The 24,139-nt window shown below is 40.3% G+C and overlaps 1 protein-coding gene across 11 annotated transcripts in view; it reads left to right on the forward strand.

The window, feature by feature from the left end:
- DGKI (diacylglycerol kinase iota) overlaps positions 1 to 24,139 on the forward strand; it is a 482,044-nt gene that overhangs the window by 384,134 nt on the left and 73,771 nt on the right. For all 11 annotated transcript variants that reach the window (XM_021079007.1, XM_021079008.1, XM_021079004.1 and 8 more), the window contains 4 exons: positions 5,373 to 5,442; positions 7,602 to 7,642; positions 8,816 to 8,943; positions 10,595 to 10,717. In XM_021079007.1, coding sequence (XP_020934666.1) covers positions 5,373 to 5,442; positions 7,602 to 7,642; positions 8,816 to 8,943; positions 10,595 to 10,717 — 362 coding nt within the window. The remainder of the gene's footprint in view (positions 1 to 5,372; positions 5,443 to 7,601; positions 7,643 to 8,815; positions 8,944 to 10,594; positions 10,718 to 24,139) is intronic.

Here is a 24,139-nt window from a genome sequence, read left to right on the forward strand (position 1 = left end):
TGCCAGATAGTGGTTTCGATATTTTCCTTATCAATTACGTATAATTCATGGCAGTTGACTTTCAAAAATATATGTATGAAAAATACCGGGTTTGCCTTTGTGCTGTTGCCCATGCTTTATTTTTAGCCCAAGAGGCAGATCTTCCATTAGCATGTAGCAAAAGAGAAAATTCGCGTATCAGGGATTTTCGAAGTGAGTAGTATTTGTTAATGCCATTCAGTTAAAGAGCATGCAGCTTTAGAAAACAGAAAGGAGCACGGTTACGTCCAAGGTTGTGTCATTCTGCCTGCACTATAGAGCCGTGACGGTCACATCCATCTAAAGCATCGCAGTTGTATGAAGAGAAATAGCGGACCACAAAATGAGCAGGACTCTTTTCTCTTTGATGGATCATGGATTTGATTATGCAGTTTGAGAGGACCAAGAAGACAAGAAGCCCTAAACAAGTGCCGAAGGCTATTGATGTGATGTTAGTGGCACAGCTCAGGGAGTTATGCGACTGCCTCCTGAAATGTGGCTGCATTCATGCCATCACCTTTCTTACATGTCTACAGTCAGGTACTGCTGAAAGGTGCATATTCTTGGACTTATTTTTTGGCTCCATCAGAAATTGTCTTTGTAAATTTATGTATTTATTCATTTTTGTATTTTGTCTTTTTAGGGCCGCACCTGCAGCATATGGAGGTTCCCAGGCTAGGGGTCTCATCGGAGCTGCAGCTGACAGCTCTACGCCACAGCCACAGTGACGTGGGCTCTTAGCTGTGTCTGTGACCTACACCACAGCTCATGGCAACACCGGATCCTCAACCCACTGAGTGAAGCCAGGGATCGAACTCGCATCCTCATGAATTCTAGTTGGGTTCGTTAACTGCTGAGCCATGTCGGGAACTCCTATATGTTGATTTTAACATGCAGCATTTACAAAGCAAATATATATATATCTGACCATTCATTCGACTGTCCTTTGCTTAGTAACAAGGATGTTGCCATGCTCATCATAGCGGGTCCATGAAGCTGTGGATCCAAGGCCCCGTGAAATCCCGAGGGCCAGTACCTGACCCCTGCTTGGGCTATTTTGTTTCTTCATTTCCCCTTTTCCTGCTCAAGTCTGACTCATGGTCTGCACTGCATTGCTGCTCACCCTCCTGCTGCCCCTGGATCCATGATCCCTTAATGCCAGGGCCACCTGCTCTACTTGTGTGCCAGGCCCTCTGTGAGGACACAGTTACCTGATGTAACACCCACAAGGCATTAGCAATGAGAGTTAAGACACAGCCACAGCAAGTTCCACGTCACCTATATCCTAATATCACTACCATTCACACATGTTCCTTTTTTTTCTTTTTCTTTTTTTAGGGCTGTACCTGAGGCATATGGAAGTTCCCTGGCTAGGGGTCTGATCAGAGCTACAGCTGCCTACCACACCACAGCCACGGCCACAGCCACAGCCACGCACCATCCAAGCCGTGTCTGCGACCTGCACCACAGTTCACGGCAACACCAGATCCTTAACCTACTGAGTGAGATCAGGGATGGAACGTGCGTCCTCATGGATCCCAGTCAGGTTTGTTACCTGCTGAGCCACAAAGGGCGCACCCCATTCACACATTTTCTGATTCTCTTTTTTTGAGTAGGAGAAATGGGGGCGTAAAATAGACAAGCTGCAGGAGTTACATGAGTCTTGAATACAAAAGACCCTCAGCCCTCTGTGGTCATTATTAGTTGGGACCATCAGTGTATAAGGAAGTTTACAGATCCCGACTTTGGGCTATTGTTAGTTCCTATTTGACAGTCTGCTTCGCTTCACTCCTGCTCCCTTTTAACCCATTCCAGCAAAACGGGTCCTTGATATTAAGTCTTCAAGGTATTTCTCTTGAGTTTCATTGGCTACTTATGTCATGAAGTTTGCCGGGTTTTATAACCCTGGCTTACCTTAGTTTTCCTTCGGTGTACAATTTTAGACTTCTGCTTCGTTTTTAACTCTCTACCCAGTGTAGACCTTAGGAGAGCACATTTCTGGTGTGTACCCTTTTGTGCCTTTTTCCACATCAATACAAAGTTATACACATAAACATACACGCAAACAAATATGGGGTTTTATTGGTTTGTAAAAATAAAAAATGGATTTACATTCCATACCACAATTTACTTTTAATAGTAATATACCATGAACATTAGGTCATGCTAATAAATGGAACTCCAAATTAGTCTCTTTAAATTGCTGCTTTAGGAGTTCCCATCATGGCTCAGTGGAAAGGAATCTGACTAGCATCCATGAGGATACAGCTTGTATCCCCTCGCTCAGTGGGTTAGGGATCCAGCATTACCGTGAGCTGTGGTGTAGGTCACAGATGTGGCTTGGATCCCACATTGCTGTGGCTCTGATTCAACCCCTAGCCTGGAAACCTCCATATGCTGTGGGTGTGGCCCAAAAAGACAAATAGATAAATAAAATTGCTGCTTTATTCTGTGGTATAGATTTAACCTTATCTCTGTGGAATAAACAGTTTCTGCCAAAAAAAAAAAAAAGGTTGCAATAATCACCATAGTACAGATTTGAATATGAAGTTGTAGCAGAGAGCATGACTATATCACATGCTAAATAAACCACCTAGTATATTGGCCATGCTCATGTGGGAATTTATTTTTTTTTTATTTTTAATTTAAAAATTTTTTTAAATTACTCACTGAATTTTATTACATTCATAGTTGTACAGTAGTCATCACGCACTGGAGTTTAGAATTGTAATCATGGAATACATACAGGCATGTTATCTAAACTCTGTCATCAGAATTTTTTTTTACATGGATGTCATCTCAGTTCCTTGTCTCTGGACTGTTTCTCTGTTGCTCCCATTGATTACCGTATTTCTAGAGGATTCTTAAGCACATGGATACACGGGAGTAGAAAGGAGGCAGCAACATGGCTGGGGAAGTTACCAGGCATGACATGCCTGTTAAGAAAAACTGAAGATTATTTAACAGCTAACAAAGCTGAAACTGTGGAAAATCCTTAAAATCCTTCCACACCAGAGTCCAAGGAAGGTCTTCAGTGCCCTTTAGGTCATTCCTTCCTTTGCTTTCCTCATGTTTTTGCTTGAGTTGAGTCAAAAAGCTTCCCTCAAACTTGGCCTATACAAACCCCATGCATCCTTCAAAATCCCAAATAATACTAATTTCTCTAGACAGCAAAAACCTGGGATATTAGGTTATAGTTTCTGTAGTAAGAGAGGCCTGTATTTGAATTGTAACTCTACCACTTAATATCTGGAGGCTTCTGCACGATTACGCTTCTTCTCTTGTGACTTGCTTTTTACATGCTAGAGCAGAGCTTCAGGAAGAATGGTGAGGTAGATGGGAGGAGAAAAGCCACCAGCTCAGAGAGCTTCAACTGTTTGCTCCTTGAATCCCTAATACCTTTGCAATAGTAATTCCTATTTGTCTAAGTTTGGATATTGTTAAAGCATTTTAATGATGAAAATCTTACTTTGTTGACTCTCTTCTGACCTAAACTTTTGATTACTTAAACTAGTAACTTTTTAACCTTTTGGAAGAATCTCAGATCACTTTGATAACCTTTGGGAAGCAGTGAAAAATGCGCATAAATATAGACACACCAAACTTACATGAAATGTCATGGGTTCAAGGATTGTCAAAACTATTTGACATGTTTAAAGAGTTTAAAAGGTTCTATGCTAGGTTTTCAGAGAGCAGACATAACATTTTCTTTAAGTAAAACCTTAAGAGAATTAAGTTATATCAAATGCTTTGTGAGTCAAGGTACAGAGTAAATAAATGAATAGAATATAAGCAAAATTGGTCAGGCACATGCATAAAACCCTCTGGATACACAGACACTGGCACATTAGAAAGGTATATGGTGATATTAATATTACATTAACAGCTTGTGGTAAGTGGGTTATGTTACTAAGACAATGTATCCATCTGCGTTTCATTATACTAAATAATATCCATCATTCTTGAATTCATATATTCTAGCAAAAACTTTATCAGTCTGTAGGTTTTAAACATGATAACTGAGGCCTTTCTGTATTCTTTCGGAGTCAGTTTTTACCTAGGGAAATTCTGGTATTTTTTCCCATGGTGGTCTTGGTAGCATATTTGGCCTCATAATTCAGAAAGTATCTTTGGTGTTTTAAGTCCCTTTCCTCTTAAGAAGACAGTCACAGTTCTGTTTGACATGTTTATTAGCCTTCGTCGTTGCCCCTAAATGTGTCAAGTCACTTTCAGATTTCTTGATGTATAATACAATTCTCACCTGACATATATCTATAGCTTTGCATGTTTTATAAAAATACATAACTTTTTTAATAATGATTTTTATTTTCTCCATTATAGTTGGTTTACAGTGTTCTTTCAATTTGTACTGTATGGCAAAGTGACCCAGTCACACACACACACACACACACACACGTTCTTTTTCTCACATTATCCTAAACTATGTAACTTTAGGCTGATGGTTCTAAAACTTTAGCATGCATCTGACTTACCTGAAAGATTGGGCGTCACCCCCAGGTTTCAGTAGATCTGGGGTGGTACCTGGGAATTTGCGTTTCTGACATCCTCCCTGCTGATGCTGCTGGCCAGGGTACATCCTTTGAGAACCATTGATTTAAGCCAAAGCTTTGCCTAAGGGCAGATTAAACAGAAGCCAGAGCAACCTCTGTTTGGTTCTCTTCTTCCCTCTTCTCTGTTTTCCTTCTCCTGTCTTTCCTCATTTCCTCTCCTGTCTTTCTCTGTACACACAAGATCATGCACACCCAACCTCACTCCAGGATGCTCCTTATATCTGAATATCTCAAATCTCTAATAAAAGTCAAACTCCCAGTGTCTTCCTCACAGAGACCTGGCCTCCTTCCTCACGTGGTGTCTTACTTCTGTCAGCGATCTCATGATGGGCCAGAGCTGGAATGCTTCACATCATATGTTATAAACTAGAATGTGCTGCTTATGTTTTAAAAATTATTAGTGGCAGAGGGGACATTTTTATACCCATGTGGAGAACTGAAATATACATGATAGTCAGCTGCCTCTAGTTCCTCAACTTCATAAAGGGAAAGAAAGTCCCCAAAGGAAGTACATGTCCCAAGTTATATAATTTATGAATGTTTAATGGAATAATTGAAAACCTCCCAGAAATTTTATGTGGGAGTTGTTACGTGGAACGATGCTTTGAATGCAGAGCCTCTGTGTGTGTGCTTCCAGTGAAAAGTATGCCTGATCTCTCACCAGCGCTTTGTGTGGGAAAGGATGCTTGCTCTTAGGAACAGGCAGTAGGGCAGAATGTGGCGTGCGGGGCACCCCTCATGACAGTCACATGGAACCACGAGGGTATGTGTGTCTCTTTCCAGGACCATGAAACCTCCTTCCCCAGGGCGCTCTCAGCTCAGAGACTTTCCCCACGGTGGTGCTTTCTAGATGGTAAGTATTTCCGTATTTCCCTGAGAGGTGGTAGTCGGGGTGGGGGCAGGGGAGGTGGTTGGGGAAGCCACGGGGCAACACACTGACGGCTAGAGCAGACTCTGATTTTCCAAGAGATTATTCAGAAGCCCCACACGTGACTCCACGTGATTGGTATTTGCATCTCAAACGACATGGATTAGCTGATGTTGCAACACACTTTCCTGAAGTCATTTCCCTTAAAACGACTTGGTTAACTCTGGCTGAACTCAGCATTAAGTTGCTCAAGCTGACATTTCCCTTTAACTGCCCCTTTTTCTAAAGCATGATGGGTGTCTGTCTTCACTGTAGGCCAGTAGATGGATTCCGTAAGCATGGGGTGGGTACTAATTTGGATATTATTTGCATATTATGGAACCTCCAAATTATTTTCCATAAACTGTCATTTCTGTATGAGGTATACATTTTTGTGAAAGGTTTGGCATTTTCAGTTGCATTCAGATCTGCTCTGCTGAGCGTGACATATTGCATGAATAATAGATCAGTTAACTTTCTGATTGGTTAATGAGTCCAGTTTCCATCTCCCCTTCCCATAATGCTCCATCATCCTACTTTTCTATGCAATTATCCATTTTTCAGTACTTCCACACTGTGTACTCCCAATGTATCTACTAGCCAGTATCTCTCTTGTCTGTGTGGACATTTGGCTTTCACTGTAGACTTTTCTTTTGTTCACCTGTATGTGCATCTGAAGTGCATCTGAAATAAATGTGGGTGAGAGAATGGCAGATGTGGGAGAGGGCGAACATTTCATGAAGATGAGCACTTGTATCTGCACAAAATCTAACCCACATACACCATGACCTAGGTTTTCATTAGTGGCTTGTCAGCTGCTTCTGAAGATAATTTACATCACTTGTCCTCCAGTTCCTTTACTCCCTGGGATGAGAAATATAACCATTTGGTTTTTCCCTGAATCCACAGAGGAACACCTTATATTTAAGAAAATTCAGAACTTGTATATGAACCGTTCTATGTACAGTCTGGTTTATATAGAGAGTCTTAGATAAAATTACAAGTGGGGGTCCGTGGTCTTAAGATATTAGTTGTTAATACATAAGCTAATAGTTTGGCTTATGTAGTTTAAAAGGTGATTCAGTCAGAGTTAAAAGAACAAAGTATATTAAGTTCATCTCAGGTCGATTTTATCCCCCTATTGCTTACAGAGGGCAAGGTCTATGATTGTGTTGTTTCTTAGCTCATTTCCCTTGGAGAGAAGCTCCTTGTTAAATATTTATGATTTGTGAGTGTTTATTTGCATTTTGAGGTTTTCCCTCTAGTACTGTGTACTTTATAGAAAATCTATAATATTGAGGCTCAGGTAGACTTAAGTGAAAAGAAAATCATTCTTTGCATCTTAAAGAATAATCAGATTAATTTCTAGAAACCCAATGTTTGTCATTAAGGTTTGTTTTTTTTTTTTTGCAAACTACAACTAGAGCCCCGTTCCTTATAGAAATGTTTGCATAAATTTGGAGCCATTTTAGCTTTCTTCAGTCATGGCTTAGGGACTCAGTTTTAAAGTGAAAAGATGCCTTTAATCCCAGATGTGCTCCCTAGCGCTGCATCTTCAAGCTCTTTTCCATAATGAGAATCACTTCCTCAGGAAGTCAGGCTACCTACATGTTTGGGGTTTTTTTATGGCTTTATTTACTTGATAAATACATACTGAGTCCGTGCTCTGTTGAAGATTCTGTGCTGGTATCTGGAGACATAAAAGAATATATGAAACACAGACCTTAAAGAGACAGATATCTTAAATTTCAGAGTTCTCTGTGAAGGTCGTTTCTGTAAGAAGTATAAACAAAATGTAAATGTGCTTGGAGGTGGGAGCAACCAATTCTGTCTGGGGCAGGTTTCCCAGAAGAAGCATCATTCAGGTTGATCCTTAAGACATGACTTTGATGGGCATGTGTGATGGGGAAGGGCTTTCTGAGTAGTGGGATGGCAGCAGCAGAGGGATCAAGTCTGAGTTTTTCTAAATGGTTTAGGGACTGGCTCACAGTCCAGCATGACTGGGATATAAGCTTTTTGATTGTCATAGTGGGAGGGAAGGTCGTAAATTTGGTGCCAGATCACAGGACTCTCTGATGCCGTATACATTTTTTTTTTCGCCCTAGCAACCTCTGCTGATCGCTTTTATCGAATAGACAGATCTCAGGTAAGTTTTCTTGAGCCTCTTTGTGCTTTTTTTTTTTTTTTTTTTTTTTGTCTTTTTAGGACCACACCCACAGCACATGGAGGTTCCCAGGCTAGGGGTTGAATCGGAGCTGCAGCCACCGGCCTACGCCACAGCCACAACAATGCGGGATTCGAGCCGCGTCTGCAACCTACACCACAGCTCATGGCAATGCTGGATCCTTAACCCACTGAGCGAGGCCAGGGATTGAACTGGCAACCTCATGGTTCCTAGTCGGATTCATTTCTGCTGCACCATGATGGGAACTCCGAGCCTCTTTGTGAAAGTGAAAAATTCTCAAGTAAATATACTTTATCAGTAGCTCATCTTATATATTTTCTCAGCAAAACACTGAAATGTGTACAGATTCTGGAGTGGTACTCATCGTCTCAGCTATGAGCTTTTTGTTTGTCTTCATATGTTTTATGATTTGTAGACTCAAGGTGATATGGCTTGACCTTGAAAATGAGTCCAGGAAACAAGTAGGTTCATAGAGACTGTCGCCAGCTGCACTCTAAACTTTCATTCACATGCCTGCTTTTACTGCTTCCTTGCCAGATTTTATGCCTTTTAAAGTTTATTTCTGCTTAAAGTTGAGACCTCAAGTGTATATCTGTACTACTTAGTTTTAGGTTCAACACACCACTTCCCAGAGTTTGGTAATAAGGAAAAAAAAAAAAAAAAAAGGCCTATTCCCAAATAACAAGTGCCCCCATTGTCAGGTTCCATTAAAGAAGGTTCAGAATGGAATCCAGAGATAAACCAGGTGTTAGACCTGCCACTTGGCTTTGACCAGATCCCGGGGGTGAAAGTCCAGGGCATTGTATAAGCATGCTGGACCAAGCTGCATGAAGTGTCACTTCTTGAACAGTATTTGGGAAGAAGAAGGAAGGCCATCTCAGGTTATACCTAACCAGATCCTGGTCCAGGAGTGCCAAACTAAGAGGGATTCGACTCTCCCCTGCATTAGCCTCTTGCTACCATGCTGCTTCAAGGGGGATGTCCACTGGTCGGGCTTCTGAAAATACACTGTGGTCCTTTGCTATGTCATAAAATGTCCTTATTTCTCAAGACCAAGAATGCTTTGTTGTAGTGTTCTTATGCTGGGTTTGAATACCTTATCAATCACCTGACAGACTTCTTTTACTTTCTTAGGAACATTTACACTTTGTGATGGAGATTTCTCAAGATGAGATTTTTATTCTGGACCCAGATATGGTGTTGTCCCAGCAGGCGGGGACACCTCCAGGAATGCCTGACCTGGTGGTGGAGCAAGCCTCAGGGTGAGTGGACTTCATCCTTGGTGGTGAGGTGGTGAGGCTGGCTGCAGGGTGACAACCACATCTGGTTTGGAAATCAAACTATTTTGAAATACAGGTTTTCTTGTCTTTCCTTAGAATGTGCCATAGCTATTCCTGGAGTTCCCGTCATGGCGCAGCGGAAATGAATCCAACTAGGAACCATGAGGTTGCAGGTTCGATCCCTGGCCTCGCTCAGTGGGTTAAGGATCCAGCGTTGCTGTGGCTGTGGTGTAGGCAGGCAGCTGTAGCTCCAATTAGACTCCAGCCTGGGAACCTCCATATGCCATAGGTGCGGCTCTAAAAAGACCAAAGACAACAACAAAAAAGAATGTATTATAGCTGTTCCATTTTAAGTTTGCCTTATGAATAGCTGGGTAGAATTATTCATTCACCCTCAGATCTGTATCACATCTGAGCCTTCTTTACCCAACACATGGACACTTCGAACCAAACTAGACAGCACGGGTATTTGTGTTTGTACATATACATCTGTAATGCCTATATTATCACATTAAAAACTCACACAGGTGGTTTGACAATAGTTTTTCTCCTCTTCATCCTTCCTCTTCCTCTTTTCCTCCTCCCCCTCCTCCTCCTTTTTTAAAAACTACATCCAGATAGATTGCATAACATGTAGATTGCATAAAAATAACTGTGAAATATAAGGACTTCTTAAGAGCCACATACTGTAATTAAATGCCTTTCATAAGTCCCTCCAATTATGTTATAGTGACTTAATCATCTTAAATGCTTTATGCTTTTTTCCCCTCATTTATAAGTGGAAGTGATACTACCTGCTCATGGAATTGCTTGAAAATTGAATTGATACATGTAAAATTAGGATAGTCTGAGGCACTTGGTAAGAAGCGATGGAGAGTGAGTTCCGCCAGGCTCGCCCAGGATTTGCTCTCCCAGCCACTCTCTGTTACTCTGTTATCTGCAATGATAAAGTAGTCTGCAGATCCAGAACTTAAATCAGTTCCTTTCTTTTTTTTTATCTTTTTGTCTTTTGTCTTTTTAGGGCCCCACCCATGGCATATGGAAGTTCCCAGGCTAGGGGTCAAATCAGAGCTGCAGCTGCTGGCCTACACCACAGCCTCAGCAATGCCAGTCCAAGCCTCATCTGCGACCTACACCACAGCTCATGGCAACAGTGGATCCTTAACCCTGTGAACGAGGCCAGGGATGAACCACGGATTGACTAGACTACTGGCCTCATGGATACTAGTTGGTTCATTCACCACTAAGCCACGATGGGAACTCGAGTCAGTTCCTTTCTTATTTCATTGCCCCCTTGAAAATAAACTAGGAACCGGCACGCCATGAGAGAGAATGGGCTTTGCTATTTTCTCATCTACTGTTCTGCATCAAGTGCTGCCTCCTCTTACCTATGTTGCGTTTAAAAGTACTCAATCTCAGTTTTCTTGTTTATAAAGAGGACGGCAGCATACAAAGCGTTCCTGATGGCTGAGAAAATCAAATGAACTAATAAATGTGAAATACCTCAGAAATGCCCAATAAAGATGAATTTCCCTCCTCCCATTTGGACTCAAGAATGATCCTGAGAAAGCGCCGACCGAGGCCGGTGGCTGACCTTGAATGCTTGAATGTCTGCTGCCCTTCTTCCTCTCAGAATGACAGACTGGTGGAATCCTGCCCTCCGCAAACGCATGCTGAGTGACAGCGGCCTGGGGATGATCACTCCGCATTATGAAGACTCGGATCTGAGAGATTTCAGCCACTCCCGAGTGTTGCAGTAAGAGCTTGCTCTCCTTGTCCTCTGTGCCACTGGCACTGGGGTTGCCAGGGGAGGGTTCCATGGGGCGTTCAGCCGTCTTGGGTGTGTGGCCCCTGTGGTTTGACATTTTATTCACCTTGTTCCCTTTGACCCACCCCCAAAGCTTCACTTTGCACTTCTTTTGCTCCTGAGCCACAGTGAGACCTTGCATGTGGATCTGTGATGACTTTGAACCTGACCCTTGTTTGTTTTACTAGACGCCCCTATGCTCGCCAACCTGTGAGGACATGGATGGGTATGAACATGAGTTGTTGGAAGTGGCATAGAGTGTGTTATTTATGTGAACATTTTGACTTGCTGTCATAGGTTTGTTTCATCCTTCTTCAGTTCTGAGCCTCTGGATGTGATAGATAGTAGCGCCAGGTGGTTTGGTGGCCACCTGCAGGGCTGCGCAGGCTGTGTTTTTAATCTCTGGGTAAATGATGCAGCGTTTGTTCATCAGTCACAGGAGCGTATATGCTTCATCTGCGGGATGGATCGTAGGTTCTGCAATGACGTTGGTACTCGTGTCGAGTGAATCCTCTCTGCTGTTACCCTCCTTGCAGGAGCAGGTTTGAGGTGCAGCCCATGGTCACAGACACAGTCATTTGCACCCATGGTTTGACTGCAGGCTAGGCACCCCATCTCAGAGGTGATACAAGTTCACTGTAATTCGTGAGATCAGCTGGTTTCCAGTCCCGGTCAAGGTTGTAATCGAAGAGGGACAGCGTCCTTGTAACTGTGCAGTCTTATATTTTTATAAAATAACAAGATTACAAGAGATTCTTAGAAGCACAGGGTTAACTGAAGAGGCAGGACAGTGCATTGTTTCTGAAACCTGAAGCAATTTTGGTATGACAAAGGGGAGAAAAATGAGAAATCGGAGGTTAATTATTTTGGTGGTAAAGGTTTTACTGAGACACCCCAAGGGCAAAAGATGACTCCATTTTAATTGCTTCTCTGTACTACCTCTTATTTTGTGGTGTGAAGAGTAGAAAGGAAAAAGTGAATTACTATGGATTTTCCTTTTTAATTAAACTGTGTTGTTAGTTTCTGATGGCATTTTGATTGCTTGCAATTCAGAGTGTTTTTTCATGTCTTTTGTATGTGGAATTGAGGCTTGTAAACCAGGCTGAGTCAGCCACCCACTAATAGCTTAAAAGTGGCCATCTAGCTTCAGGCAGATTCATTTGAAAATTAGGGTTTTAAGTAGCTGTAGAAATAGAAATTAAGCCTAGAGAAACCAGATGAATATTTCAGTTATTCTTGTGTACAGGCCATTTCCAAAAATTAGAGTGTGATCTCAGCCTCGTTTCCTATACCCTGATTTTTCTATATATAGTTTGTTAATGTACATATCATCATGGCTGAAGTGAATGTTTCTAAGATAATAAATATTCTTCCCAAGGATCACAAATAAATGTAGCACTTTATGTAATAGCCAAGTTCTTAAACCCCTTTATCAAAACCACCTCTTATTTTCTAGCTAAGTTACATTATCCTTTTAGGATTTCTCTTGATTTTTCATTTGTCTTCAATTGGCAGCTACTAGTTTTCCTGGGTTTTTGGTATTACCTTAGCTCTTAAAGGCACCAGAGCAGCTGACACCCTCTAGAAAAATTTTCTGCCAAGTCACTTGTAAAAAAAAAAAAAAAAAAAAGTTACATTGAAACATTCGCTTCTAGCTTGGAGTCTTTCCAGCTGCATCTCCAGACATTGTGCAGCAGAGACAAGCTGTCCTCACTGGCCTCAGTTTCAATCCTTGACTCACAGAATATATGAGCAAGATAAAATGGTTGTTTCAAATCACTTAAAAAATACTTTGTCTTCACCAATTTGTCTATTAATTCTGAAAATTTTTATGCATGTGTGTTCATTAATTCTTTTGGAAGAATGTCTCCTTACTTCAGAGATCAACTCTGATACAAATCTGTATAATTTCAGTTATAGAATAATGTAATTATGTAATACATATATTTTATATAAACATGTAACGTGTAATAAGTTCAGTTACAGCTGGTATTAAAACTTCTACCTGCTTTCCACCATAGTTAAATTATCTTTAATTCCTCCAACAACTTTTTTTTTTTTTTTTGGCCACACCCACGACATATGGAAGTTCCTGGGCCAGGGATTGCATCTGAGCTGCAACTGCAACCTACACCACAACTGTGGCGATGCCGATGCCGGATTCTTAACCCACTGTGCTGGGGATCAGACCCTTAACCTGCTGTTCCACAGTGGGAACTCCTTCCAGCAGCTTTTATTTTTTTTATTATTATTATTTTTTTTTTTATTTTCCCACTGTACAGCAAGGGGGTCAGGTTACCCTTACATGTATACATTGCAATTACAGTTTTCCCCCACCCTTTCTTCTGCTGCAACATGAGTATCTAGACATAGTTCTCAATGCTATTCCGCAGGATCTCCTTGTAAATCTATTCTAGGTTGTGTCTGATAAGCCCAAGCTCCCGATCCCTCCCACTCCCTCCCTCTCCCATCAGGCAGCCACAAGTCTCTTCTCCAAGTCCATGATTTTCTTTTCTGAGGAGATGTTCATTTGTGCTGGATATTAGATTCCACTTATAAGTGATATCATATGGTATTTGCCTTTGTCTTTCTGGCTCATTTCACTCAGTATGAGATCTCTAGTTCCATCCATGTTGCTGCAAATGGCATTATGTCATTCTTTTCTATGGCTGAGTAGTATTCCATTGTGTATATATACCACATCTTCTGAATCCAATCATCTGTTGATGGACATTTGGGTTGTTTCCATGTCCTGGCTATTGTGAATAGTGCTGCAATGAACATGCGGGTGCATGTATCTCTTTTAAGTAGAGCTTTGTCCGGATAGATGCCCAAGAGTGGATTGCGGGGTCATATGGAAGTTCTATGTATAGATTTCTAAGGTATCTCCAAACTGTTCTCCATAGTGGCTGTACCAGTTTACATTCCCACCAGCAGTGCAGGAGGGTTCCCTTTTCTCCACAGCCCCTCCAGCACTTGTTATTTGTGGATTTATTAATGATGGCCATTCTGATCCAGCAGCTTTTAAATCTCACTGTTATTTAACAGATCAGTAAACTGAAACTCACAGAGCTTAAAATATTCATCTTAGGTCACCCAAGATAACAAGTATGGGAACTGTAGTTTGAATGAGATGGGCTTGACTTCTGACTTCATGGCTTTTCTGTTGAGCTGTCTCCCCAGAGGGTCAGTGCAAAGGGAGGGTGCCAAGAGCCCCAAGGCTCAAGAAAGATTTAGTTTGGTGTTTACTTTTTAAGCATTTATAAAGTGAAAAATTCTATAGTACGGGGAGATTCTATATGCACATTAAATATATATAGCTGCTAATTTACCCACAAGTAAATATTGTTGAGAACTAATTTTAAAGCAATTTTTTTTGCTTTAAGAGATGAAAAAATACTTTTATTTAAACATAATTAAATATGTATTAAACATGCCCCAATCTAAATAAGCACAAATATACATGAAAAATACTAATGAACCAACCACCCTGAAATATTATTGTTTTGTTATTGCTTGCATTAAGTCTTTCTATCCATACAGTATGCATATAGTAACATAGATATATACATACTGTTTTATGGAGTTTTTTGTTTTGTGTTATCTTTTTACTCTTCATCGCCTTCATTGTACAATACATATACTTTTAGAACTGGACACTTCATGCAACATCATATTTTTAAAATTCATTCCTATTGATATATGTACATTTTAAGTGATTTTATTTGCTAGAGAGTATTGTATTATACAACTATGCCATAACTTAATCCTCCATTTCAGTATTGATTTCCAATATTATTTAAAAATAAAGTGAACATCATGCTGCATGTGTCCGTCTGTGACATAGGGTGTTTATGTAGTTTCAACTTCATTCAATATTATACAGTTTACTTTCCTGTTAGGAACATTTAAGAATCAGTATGGGAGTTCCCGTCGTGGCGCAGTGGTTAACGAATCTGACTAGGAACCATGAGGTTGCGGGTTCGATCCCTGCCCTTGCTCAGTGGGTTAACGATCCGGCGTTGCCGTGAGCTGTGGTGTAGGTTGCAGACGCGGCTCGGATCCCGCGTTGCTGCGGCTCGGATCCCGCGTTGCTGTGGCTACGGCTCCGATTCAACCCCTGGCCTGGGAACCTCCACATGCCGCGGGAGCGGCCCAAGAAATAGCAACAACAACAACAACAAAAGACCAAAAAAAAAAAAAAAAAAAAGAATCAGTACGAAGAATTATTGTAATGTTCTAGGTATAGTTGGCATCTGTCTCTTTCAGCTTCAAAGTTCCAGTCAACTTGGAGAGAGGAAAAGTTCAGTTTAACATGCTGTCCATCATGTTCAATAACCCACTCTATAAAAAAATCAAAAAGAAAATTTTAAATTCATAAAACTTAAAATACTATTTATCAGAATGTGCAGGAATTCACTGAAGTGGTATTCACAGAATGATTTATGACTCTAAATCATTTATCAAGAGAGAAATGATTGCTTACAAATAAAGCATTCAGTTTGATACACTGGAAAAGGAGTCCTAGAAGAGAAAACATACCAGAGGGAAGAGAAATAATAAAGATAGAAATCAGTGACAAGGAAAATAAAATAGACAAATGATTAACCCAGAATAAATTTTTTTTAAATCTTTCAAAACGTAAACAAGAGACAAAATTCTGAGAAGATTAATTTAAAAGACAAATATGGGAGACAGAAAGCAGTGCAACCACAATGCTTTCCCGGGTCATTCTTCCTCCACGGCACCCTGTCAGCATCTGCTCAAGAGACCCTTCCCTCCAAACTCTACTGACCCAACCTACCACCCCATGGAGGGGCGGGGGCTCCGCAGGGTTTTCTCCTCCTTTTAACTTTAGCTTCTGTGATTCATCAGCCTCCCTCTTCAAGGAGAGCAGATGAAACGAACAAACAGAATGAATTAGATTTCTTTTATTACTGGAACTGGATACATGTATATTTAAAATTCCATTTAGATACAATTTTTAGAGAAAGATTTTTAGAGTTGTCCCTTAATATCCATGGAGAATTGGTTCTAGGACCAAAATCCAGGGATGCTCAAGTCCCATCGTCAGCCCTCTGTATCTGCAGATCTGCAACCACAGATTCAGCCAACTGTGGATCAGAAACCTAGTATATGATTCATAATTGGTTGAATTTGTGGATTTGGAATTCATGGGTATGGGCCAAAATTAAAATAATATAAAAACATATACACACACATGTATATACAAACATATATACACACACACATATATAAAATTGTGTGTGTATATTTGTATATGATACATGTGCATTTGTGTATATATGCTTTATTCCTTTGTCTTCAGCTATTTAGTCATTTTCTTTTTGGAACTTTAGGTGATGGCCTGAGATATTCCACCTATGTGTGTGTATGTGTGTGTGAGAGTGTGTATGTATAGGTATGTTTATTGTCTGCCTATATACAGATCCTCTGGGGGAGACTATAATTTGGAAGAAAGAAATACAATACATATAGGATTTTCAAATCCTATGAACATAGTAAAAAACAATCCTTAAGACCAATTTTAAAATAAATTGGTTGATGGTTGATTCATATTGTTATAGCTAGGACCATAATGAATTTGTCTTTAATTTAAAAAAATGTTTTCAGTGTCTTAAGAAAGTGCTACTAAAATAACATGTTTCTAGAAATGCATTCACTCTCATCATTAATTGTACCACCACAATTCATAATAAGGCGTATTTCCTTTTGGCAGAAGATTCCTAAGGAATTAATTAACTAAAATTTTAGCAGACAGAATCTGTTTGAGTCCTAAGAAAGACTGTTTCCAATTTTTTTTAATGATTTCTATTTTTTTCCATCATAGCTGATTCGTATTCGGTCAATTTTCTCCTCTACAGCAAGGTGACCCAGTCATACATGCATACATACATTCTTTTTCTCACATTATTATGCTCCATCATAAGTGACTAGATATAGTTCCCAGTGCTATACAGCAGGATCTCATTGTTTATCCATTCCAAAGGCAATAATTTGCATCTCTTAACCTCAAATTCCCGGTTATCCCATCCCTCCCCTCCCACTAGGCAACCAAAGTCTATTATCCAAGTCCTTTAGTGTCTTTTCTGTGGAAAGGTTCATTTGTGCTGTATATTGGATTCCAGATACAAGTGATATCATATGGTATTTGTCTTTCTCTTCTGACTTACTTCACTTAGTATGAGAGTATCTACTTCCATCCATGTTGCTGCAAATGGCATTACTTTGTTATTTTTTGTGGCTGAGTAGTATTCCATTGTGTATATATAACACATCTTCTTAATCCATTCATCTGTTGATGGATATTTAGGTTTTTTCGATGTCTTGGTTATTGTGAATAGTGCTGCAATGAACATGCAGGTGCATGTGTCTTTTTCAAGGAGAGTTTTGTCCAGGTATATGTCCAAGAGTGGGATTGCTGGGTAATATGGTAGTTCTATATTTAGTTTTCTAAGATAACACCATGCTGTTTCCCATAGTGGTTGTACCAGTTTACATTCCCACCAACAGTGCAGGAGAGTTCCGTTTTCTCCATACCCTCTCCAGCATTTGTTATTTGTGGACTTATTAATGATGGCCGTTCTGACTGGTGTGAGGTGGTACCTCATAGAAGTTTTGATTTGCATTTCTTTAATAATCAGTGATGTTGAGCATTTTTTTCATGTGCTTTTTGGCCATGAGTATATCTTCTTTGGAGAAATGTCTATTCAGGTCTTTTGCCCATGTTTCCATCAGGTTCTTGGCTTTTTTGCTGTTGAGTTGTATAAGTTGTTTGTGTATTTTAGAGATTAAGCCCTTGTCAGTTGCATCATTTGAAACTATTTTCTCCCATTCTTTAAGTTGTCTTTTTTTTTAATGGTTTCCTTTGCTGTGTGAAATTTTGTCAGTTTGATTAGGTCCCATTGGTTTATTTATGCTTTTATTCTGTTGCTTTGGGAGACTGACCTGAGAAAACCTTTCTAAGGTTGATGTCAGAGAATGTTTTGCCTATGTTCTCTTCTAGGAGTTTGATAGTATCTTGTCTTATGTTTAAGTCTTTAAGCCGTTTTGAGTTTATTTTTGTGCATGGCATGAGGGTGTGTTCCAGTGTCATTGATTTACATGCAGCTGTCCAGGTTTCCCAGCACCACTTGCTGAAAAGACTCTCTTTTTCCTATTTTATATTCCTGCCTCCTTAGTCGAAGGTTAATTGGTGTCTTGGTTTATTTCTGGGTTATTATTCTGTTCCACTGGTCTCTATGTCTGTTTTGGTTTCAGTACCACACTGTCTTGATGACTGTGGCTTTGTAATATTGCCTGAAGTCTGGGAAAGTTATGCCTCCTACTTGGTTTTTGTTCCTCAGGATTGCTTTGGCAATTCTGGTTCTTTTGTGGTTCCATATAAATGTTTGGATTGTTTGTTGTAGTTCTGTGAAAAATGTCATGGGTAATTTGATAGGGATTACATTGAATCTGTAGATTGCTTTGGGTAGTATGGCATCCTTATGATATTAATTTTTCCAACCCAGGAGCATGGAATATCTTTCCAGTTCCTTGAATGTTTTATAGTTCTCAGCATATAAGTCTTTCACCTCCTTGGTCAGGTTTATTCCCAGGTATTTGATTTTTGGGGGTGCAATTTTAAAAGGTATTGGTATTTTTGTATTCCTTTTCTAATATTTCATTGTTAGTATACAGAAATGCGCCTGATTTCTGAATGTTAATCTTATATCCTGCTACTTTGCTGAATTTGTTGATCAGTTGGAGGAGTTTTGGGGTTGAGTCCTTAGGGTTTTCTATATCTAGTATCATGTCATCTGCATAGAGTGACAGTGTTACCTCTTCATTTCGAGTTTGGATACCTTATATTTCTTTTGTTTGTCTGATTGCTGTGACTAAGACTTTCAATACTATGTTGAATAACAGTGGTGAGAGTGGACATCCTTGTCTTGTTCCAGATTTTAGTGGGAAGGCTTTCAGCTTTTCTCCGCTGAGTATTATATTCACTGTGGGTTTGTCATAAATGGTGTTTATTATGTTAAGGTATGTTCCCTCTATACCCACTTTGATAAAGATTTTTATCATGAATGGATGTTGGGCTTTGTCAAATGCTTTTTCTGCATCTATTGAGATGATAATGTGTGTTTTTGACTTTTCTTTTGTTAATGTGGTGTATGATGTTGATTGATTTGCATATGTTGATCCATCCTTGTGAACCTGGGATGAATCCCACTTGGTCGTGGTGTATGATCTTTTTTATATGTTGTTGGATTTGGTTGGCTAAAATTTTGTTGAGAATTTTTGTGTCTATATTCATCAAGATATTGGCCTATAATTTTCTTTTTTGGTAGTGTCTTTGTCTGGTTCTTGGACTTTTCCCAACTAAAGAATCTATGAGATTAAAAAGTTATCTTTGAGAAGAGGACAGGCTTACCTCTGAGTCAGTTGGGTTAAGGGAAAAACAGGTAAAGAGACTGGGAGGTATTCTTTATGAATTAAAGTAATCTTTTCTGTTCTTACATTTTGTGGTTTATGCAAAATCCCTAAAATTAACTGAAGGAGTGGTACTTTTTCTTAGTATCTTCAAGTCCTGAGCCCGAAAGTGCTCATATAGGTCATAGAGGTAGAAATAAAATATCTTGCCACCAGACTAAGAGACTGAGGAGCGAGACAGTGTGGGCAACCACCCAAGACATCTGTGTACTCAGATATCTGTTACTTGCTTAGCTAAGCAGGGTTGATGGATTTTTATGATCAGTAGAGCATTTATATCTCCGACAAGAGACAATGTTATCAAAAATTGAACTTTAATAGATCAGGTATGATTTATGATTTCATTGGAATTCTAAGAACTATGTCAAACTATTCAATTAGTCATTCACTTATTGAGAAAACATAGAGAGAGCACCTTCCAGGTAGCAATATATATACCTAGGCATTGATGATATAAAACTAAAGGAGAAATTATTATCTTTGAGGAACCTTTACTCAAAGGGGAAATATTACATAAACCAGTTATTATAGTTTCCTCTGATAAATGCTATGATGGATCTATACATAGAGTGCTCTGGAAAGAAGAGGAAAAGGAATTTTCTGCTTCCTCCAGATTGTACCTTTTTATTTTTATAGGAAAAAGATGAGTGTTTAAAGATTAATGGAAATGTGTGCCTCTAAGGGAGAAAAATAGGTTTTTTAAGGGCTCTATGATTATTTTCTTTAGCTTTTTCCCATGAACAGATAAATAGCTCCTTTTCATCATTCTATCCCCAGCAATACCTCTCAAATAACTGAATGAACTCCACGACTGTTTCACATCATTCCACTCTACCTAATGTGTACCTGAGGAAGTTTATACAACTGGCAGGTTATTTAGGGATATCCAAAAGACCTAATAATACCTTAAACTGAAAAAAAAATGGACTTTTTAGTGCAGTCTCCAATTCTGAACCACCTTATCAAGAAGATAGCCCTTCTCTTCCCAAAACACAGAAGTTCTGGGCTGACCTTAGGAGTACTAGCTTCATGCCTCTCTTGCCTTCAGCTATTTCCTTTACCCAATTTCTTCCTGAAACATTAGGTGATAGTCCCATGCCAATAAAAAGGATAGTTGTGCTTATTGTCAAAGCTTCAGGCTCTCAACAGGAAGACAGACTTTTGGGCAGTGATTTTGGTGGTGGAAATAGCCCTCGAGCATCACAATCAGATAAGAGGGAAAATTAATCTTCTTAGGAGGATGCAGGTGTTTCTGGAATTTATCTTAGAGATGAAATCATGCTGTCAGGATAGAGATGGTCCCTTGCATCTGCTTCACTAAGATAGTCGGGTCCCGCCCCTACTTAGCTTTGGCTGGTTTCAATCTTGCTCTCCCTTGCTGATCACTCAAGCTGGAAAAATCTGCAATTTAGCTGACATGTATCTTCCCCTCTCCTTCTTTTTCTCCTTGCCTCACCTCCAGTTGTTATCCTATTTAGCCAAGCACATAATGAAGCTCTGCAAAATACTTCATAAGAAATTTTGCTGTCCTTTCTATAATTATTCCTCAATTTAATCCAAGGAATTAACATTATAACATAATAAACATGCCCTGACTCCATGACTCAGAGACATGGTGCTTTTTTATAAATCAGAAAGTAAAAGGTGGATATAAGCAGTTGTAGGCACTGTTGATAAGCACAGTGAGAGGGTACGTCAGGGAGGACGTGGTGTTTCTAGAAGCCTGTAGTGGAATGTCAGCATGTCTCCATGTCCTACCTCCATGTCATATTATTTTGGTTATGTTAGTGAAGTTTGGTCCTTGAAGAGGTTTTGGATGGAAGGGAAGAAATTAGGCATGTGGGGAACCAACCATAACCATCAAAATTTTATGGGTGGAACAGAATTCTCAGGTTTCCAACTAAAGAAGGCAAGGCAAAGCCAGAGCATTAGGAAGTCTGAGGGCAATTTGAGCAGAAAAGCACTTTTCTTGAGTTTCCTAATAGGCAGAGAGCAGTGGAAAGAGCCTCGCAGGGAATTACTGAATCTTCTTTAGAAACAATACAGAGGAGATTTCTCTTTCCTTCCAGCATGCTCTGCCTTAGGGCATTAAGGAAAGCAGTTAGGAAGGTAACAAGAGTCTTTTGTGACAAAATCACTTAGGCACCATTTTAAAATTGGGAAAATAACTTCATCTCCTCTGCTCTCAGGGAGTTAGAGGGAGTCTGCCAGTAGGAATGGGAGTTTTTGTTGTCAGTGGCTGTGCTAGAAGTGGGTAGTTGGACTTGGGCACACAAGGGACCACCTTTTATTCCTCTGTCTTGGATCCTCTGGGAGCTGTGCCGTGCTGGTGCATGGTCACAAGGCAACATGTTTTTGTGCAGTTGGTCCTCTGTTCCCTGAAACTGTTGCTGGATCTTGCTTGAGGGCTTGACTCTGCAATCTAATCAGTTTGGTAAATAGAGTAGGGATGTAGGGTGTACTGGATGGGGTTCAACTAGAAAAAGTTGGCATAGATAGATGTTAGCTCTACAAAATGTTAAGGGCTTAGTTTTTTTAAGCATTAGAATTATAATTTAGTCAAGAACCATCCCCTAGGACTGTTGGGCAAATGTCCCTGCCATCAGGAAAGTGCCCACAGTTTCTGAGGGCTCTAACAAGGACTTTTCCTTCCTTTCTGAAAGGGGGAAAGTATGCAAAGTTAAGTCTTCTGTCACATCACTCTTAGAGGATCCCACCCTGTGGGAGCTGGTCCTTGACATGTGCCTTGTCACTGGGCTTCCATGGAGGTTTTGACCATGGAGGGGACGGTGGGGCCACTGCTGTTTCCTACAGACTGTCGCTTTATAAGTAAGGATGCCTATCAGGATCTGAGCTACATATCTGTTTTTAACTCACAGTCAGAGAAGAGGCCCTTCTGACTGTGACTTTGGAACATCTGCCTGTGACACGGAATGTTTCTGTGTGTAAGTCCTCTCTCTTGACCACTGCTTTTGGGACTTACCCTTCAAAGGCTGCCCTCGCCCCCTCTCATTGCTCACAAGGCCCCTGGGAAATAAGTTCACTGCTATCTAGCCTCTTGCCCTCCTCCTCACCTCCAGAGAGGGCAGAGCTTTCAAGGCACGCCGATGAGGCTGTGCGGGGGAGAGGAAGTGAGCTCTGTGGCCTGCTCCTGTGTCCTCTTTCCATTCACCTGACTTCTTCTTTTGTTCCATGTTCAAAAGTCCGTTTCAAGGTTTCAGCAGCCTCCTGACAATGTCTCTAGTCACTTACCTCCAAAATAACCCTCCCGTCCTCTTGCTGCTTTCTCAAACTCAAACTCCCACCCAAACTCTGGTTGTTTTTTTTTTTTTTTTTTTTTTCAGTGCATTTGCCTTAGATGAACAGTTTGATTAATTGGTTTAAAGAATGAATGATAGTTTTGAAATCCCTCCAAAAATATTTGCCTGGTAATCTCAGGTTGGAGGTATATTCACCGGTAATTGCCTGGTGTGCTCAGGTGTGGGGTCAGGGATATGAAAGGGACGGATGCGGAAATGAGGGAGGGGGTATATGGAGTGTGGAACTTCTCTCCGGAACCTCTAGGGACTTTTGAACCCACAACCCTTAGGAGACCAAGACAAGAAAGTTCTCTACAATGTAGAGAAATTACTTTGGGAATTAAGGGAACTCGGACCACGTTTTCCCTCTTCATAAATTTTCTGGCTCTTGTGCTGATCGCCAAGCATAAGAGCAACTACAGTGGCAGACACCGTGATTTTCTCCAGTACTCTCTCTAACGGTAGGCTCACTCCACAGCCCCCTTAGAATCTCGCTGATGTGGGATGGGCTGCTATACGTTCAGTATCCTCCACAACTACTGGACTGGAGTTAGCATGTAAGAGTGTTTAATATGAAAACATTGACTTGACTTATTCTCATAGAGTCTGTGGAGCCCATTTCTACTTCTTGTCTGTATTACCATAATTATTACCATTTTTTGGTATCAGTGTATCATTTTCTCATAGCTCTCCTTTACTGTTTTGGGTTGTTCATATTAGATTACTTAGAAATTTCCCTATCCTTAGACACAGAAAGTTGGGAAGAGAGAAACACAGTTTTTTTTTCAGGTTTTGTTTCCCTTGCAGGTGTCTTATACGTGAATTCCCTCTTTTAAGAAGTGAAGGAGGTGTTGATAGGAAAACTTCTGGAATATATTACAGTTATCTTCAGGAGAAGTGCCAGAGCACGTTGCCATGAGCTGCGGTGTAGGTTGCAGACACAGCTAGGATCTGGCATTGCTGTGGACTGTGGTATAGACCAGCGGCTACAGCTATGATTTGACCCTTAGCCTGAGACCCTCCATATGCTACCAGTGTGGCCCTAAAAAGACCAAAAAAAAAAAAGAAGTGCCAGAGCAGCTCCCAATTCCACCTGTTTCTTTCTTCCTTCCATTTTCTAAAGCTAGATTCAGAAATCCTTATTGCATTTCATAAAAGTAATTAGCTGTGGGTAAGCCCTTGCTCAGTTACCTTGGCCCCATAAGGTAGATATTGCCAATCCTGAATCATGTAATATGTGAGATGACCTTTTGTGTAAGTTTCTTGTGTTAATACTGAACGTAGCACTCCTGTGATATGGCTTCACAATTTAGAGCTTCGTGTTTCAATTGATGCTTTAAAAAAAGTCCACATTCACAGAACTCCAGATAGATGGTGTCTCATCAGGAGTTGTTGGCCAGAGCTCAAGCATCATTAGGATAAAGCCAGAAGCTCTCTCTGAAAGATACCCTACCAGCTCTTTGCAGGCATATATCTCCCTTGGTCAGATTTTAGAATAACATGACTTTTCTCTTCCTTTAATCCCTTTTTTAGCACTTAGGCAGGCAACTGTATTTCAGAGAGCGATTTGTAATGT

Source organism: Sus scrofa, chromosome 18 (genome assembly GCF_000003025.6).
Source record: "Sus scrofa isolate TJ Tabasco breed Duroc chromosome 18, Sscrofa11.1, whole genome shotgun sequence".
Lineage (NCBI taxonomy): Eukaryota > Metazoa > Chordata > Mammalia > Artiodactyla > Suidae > Sus > Sus scrofa.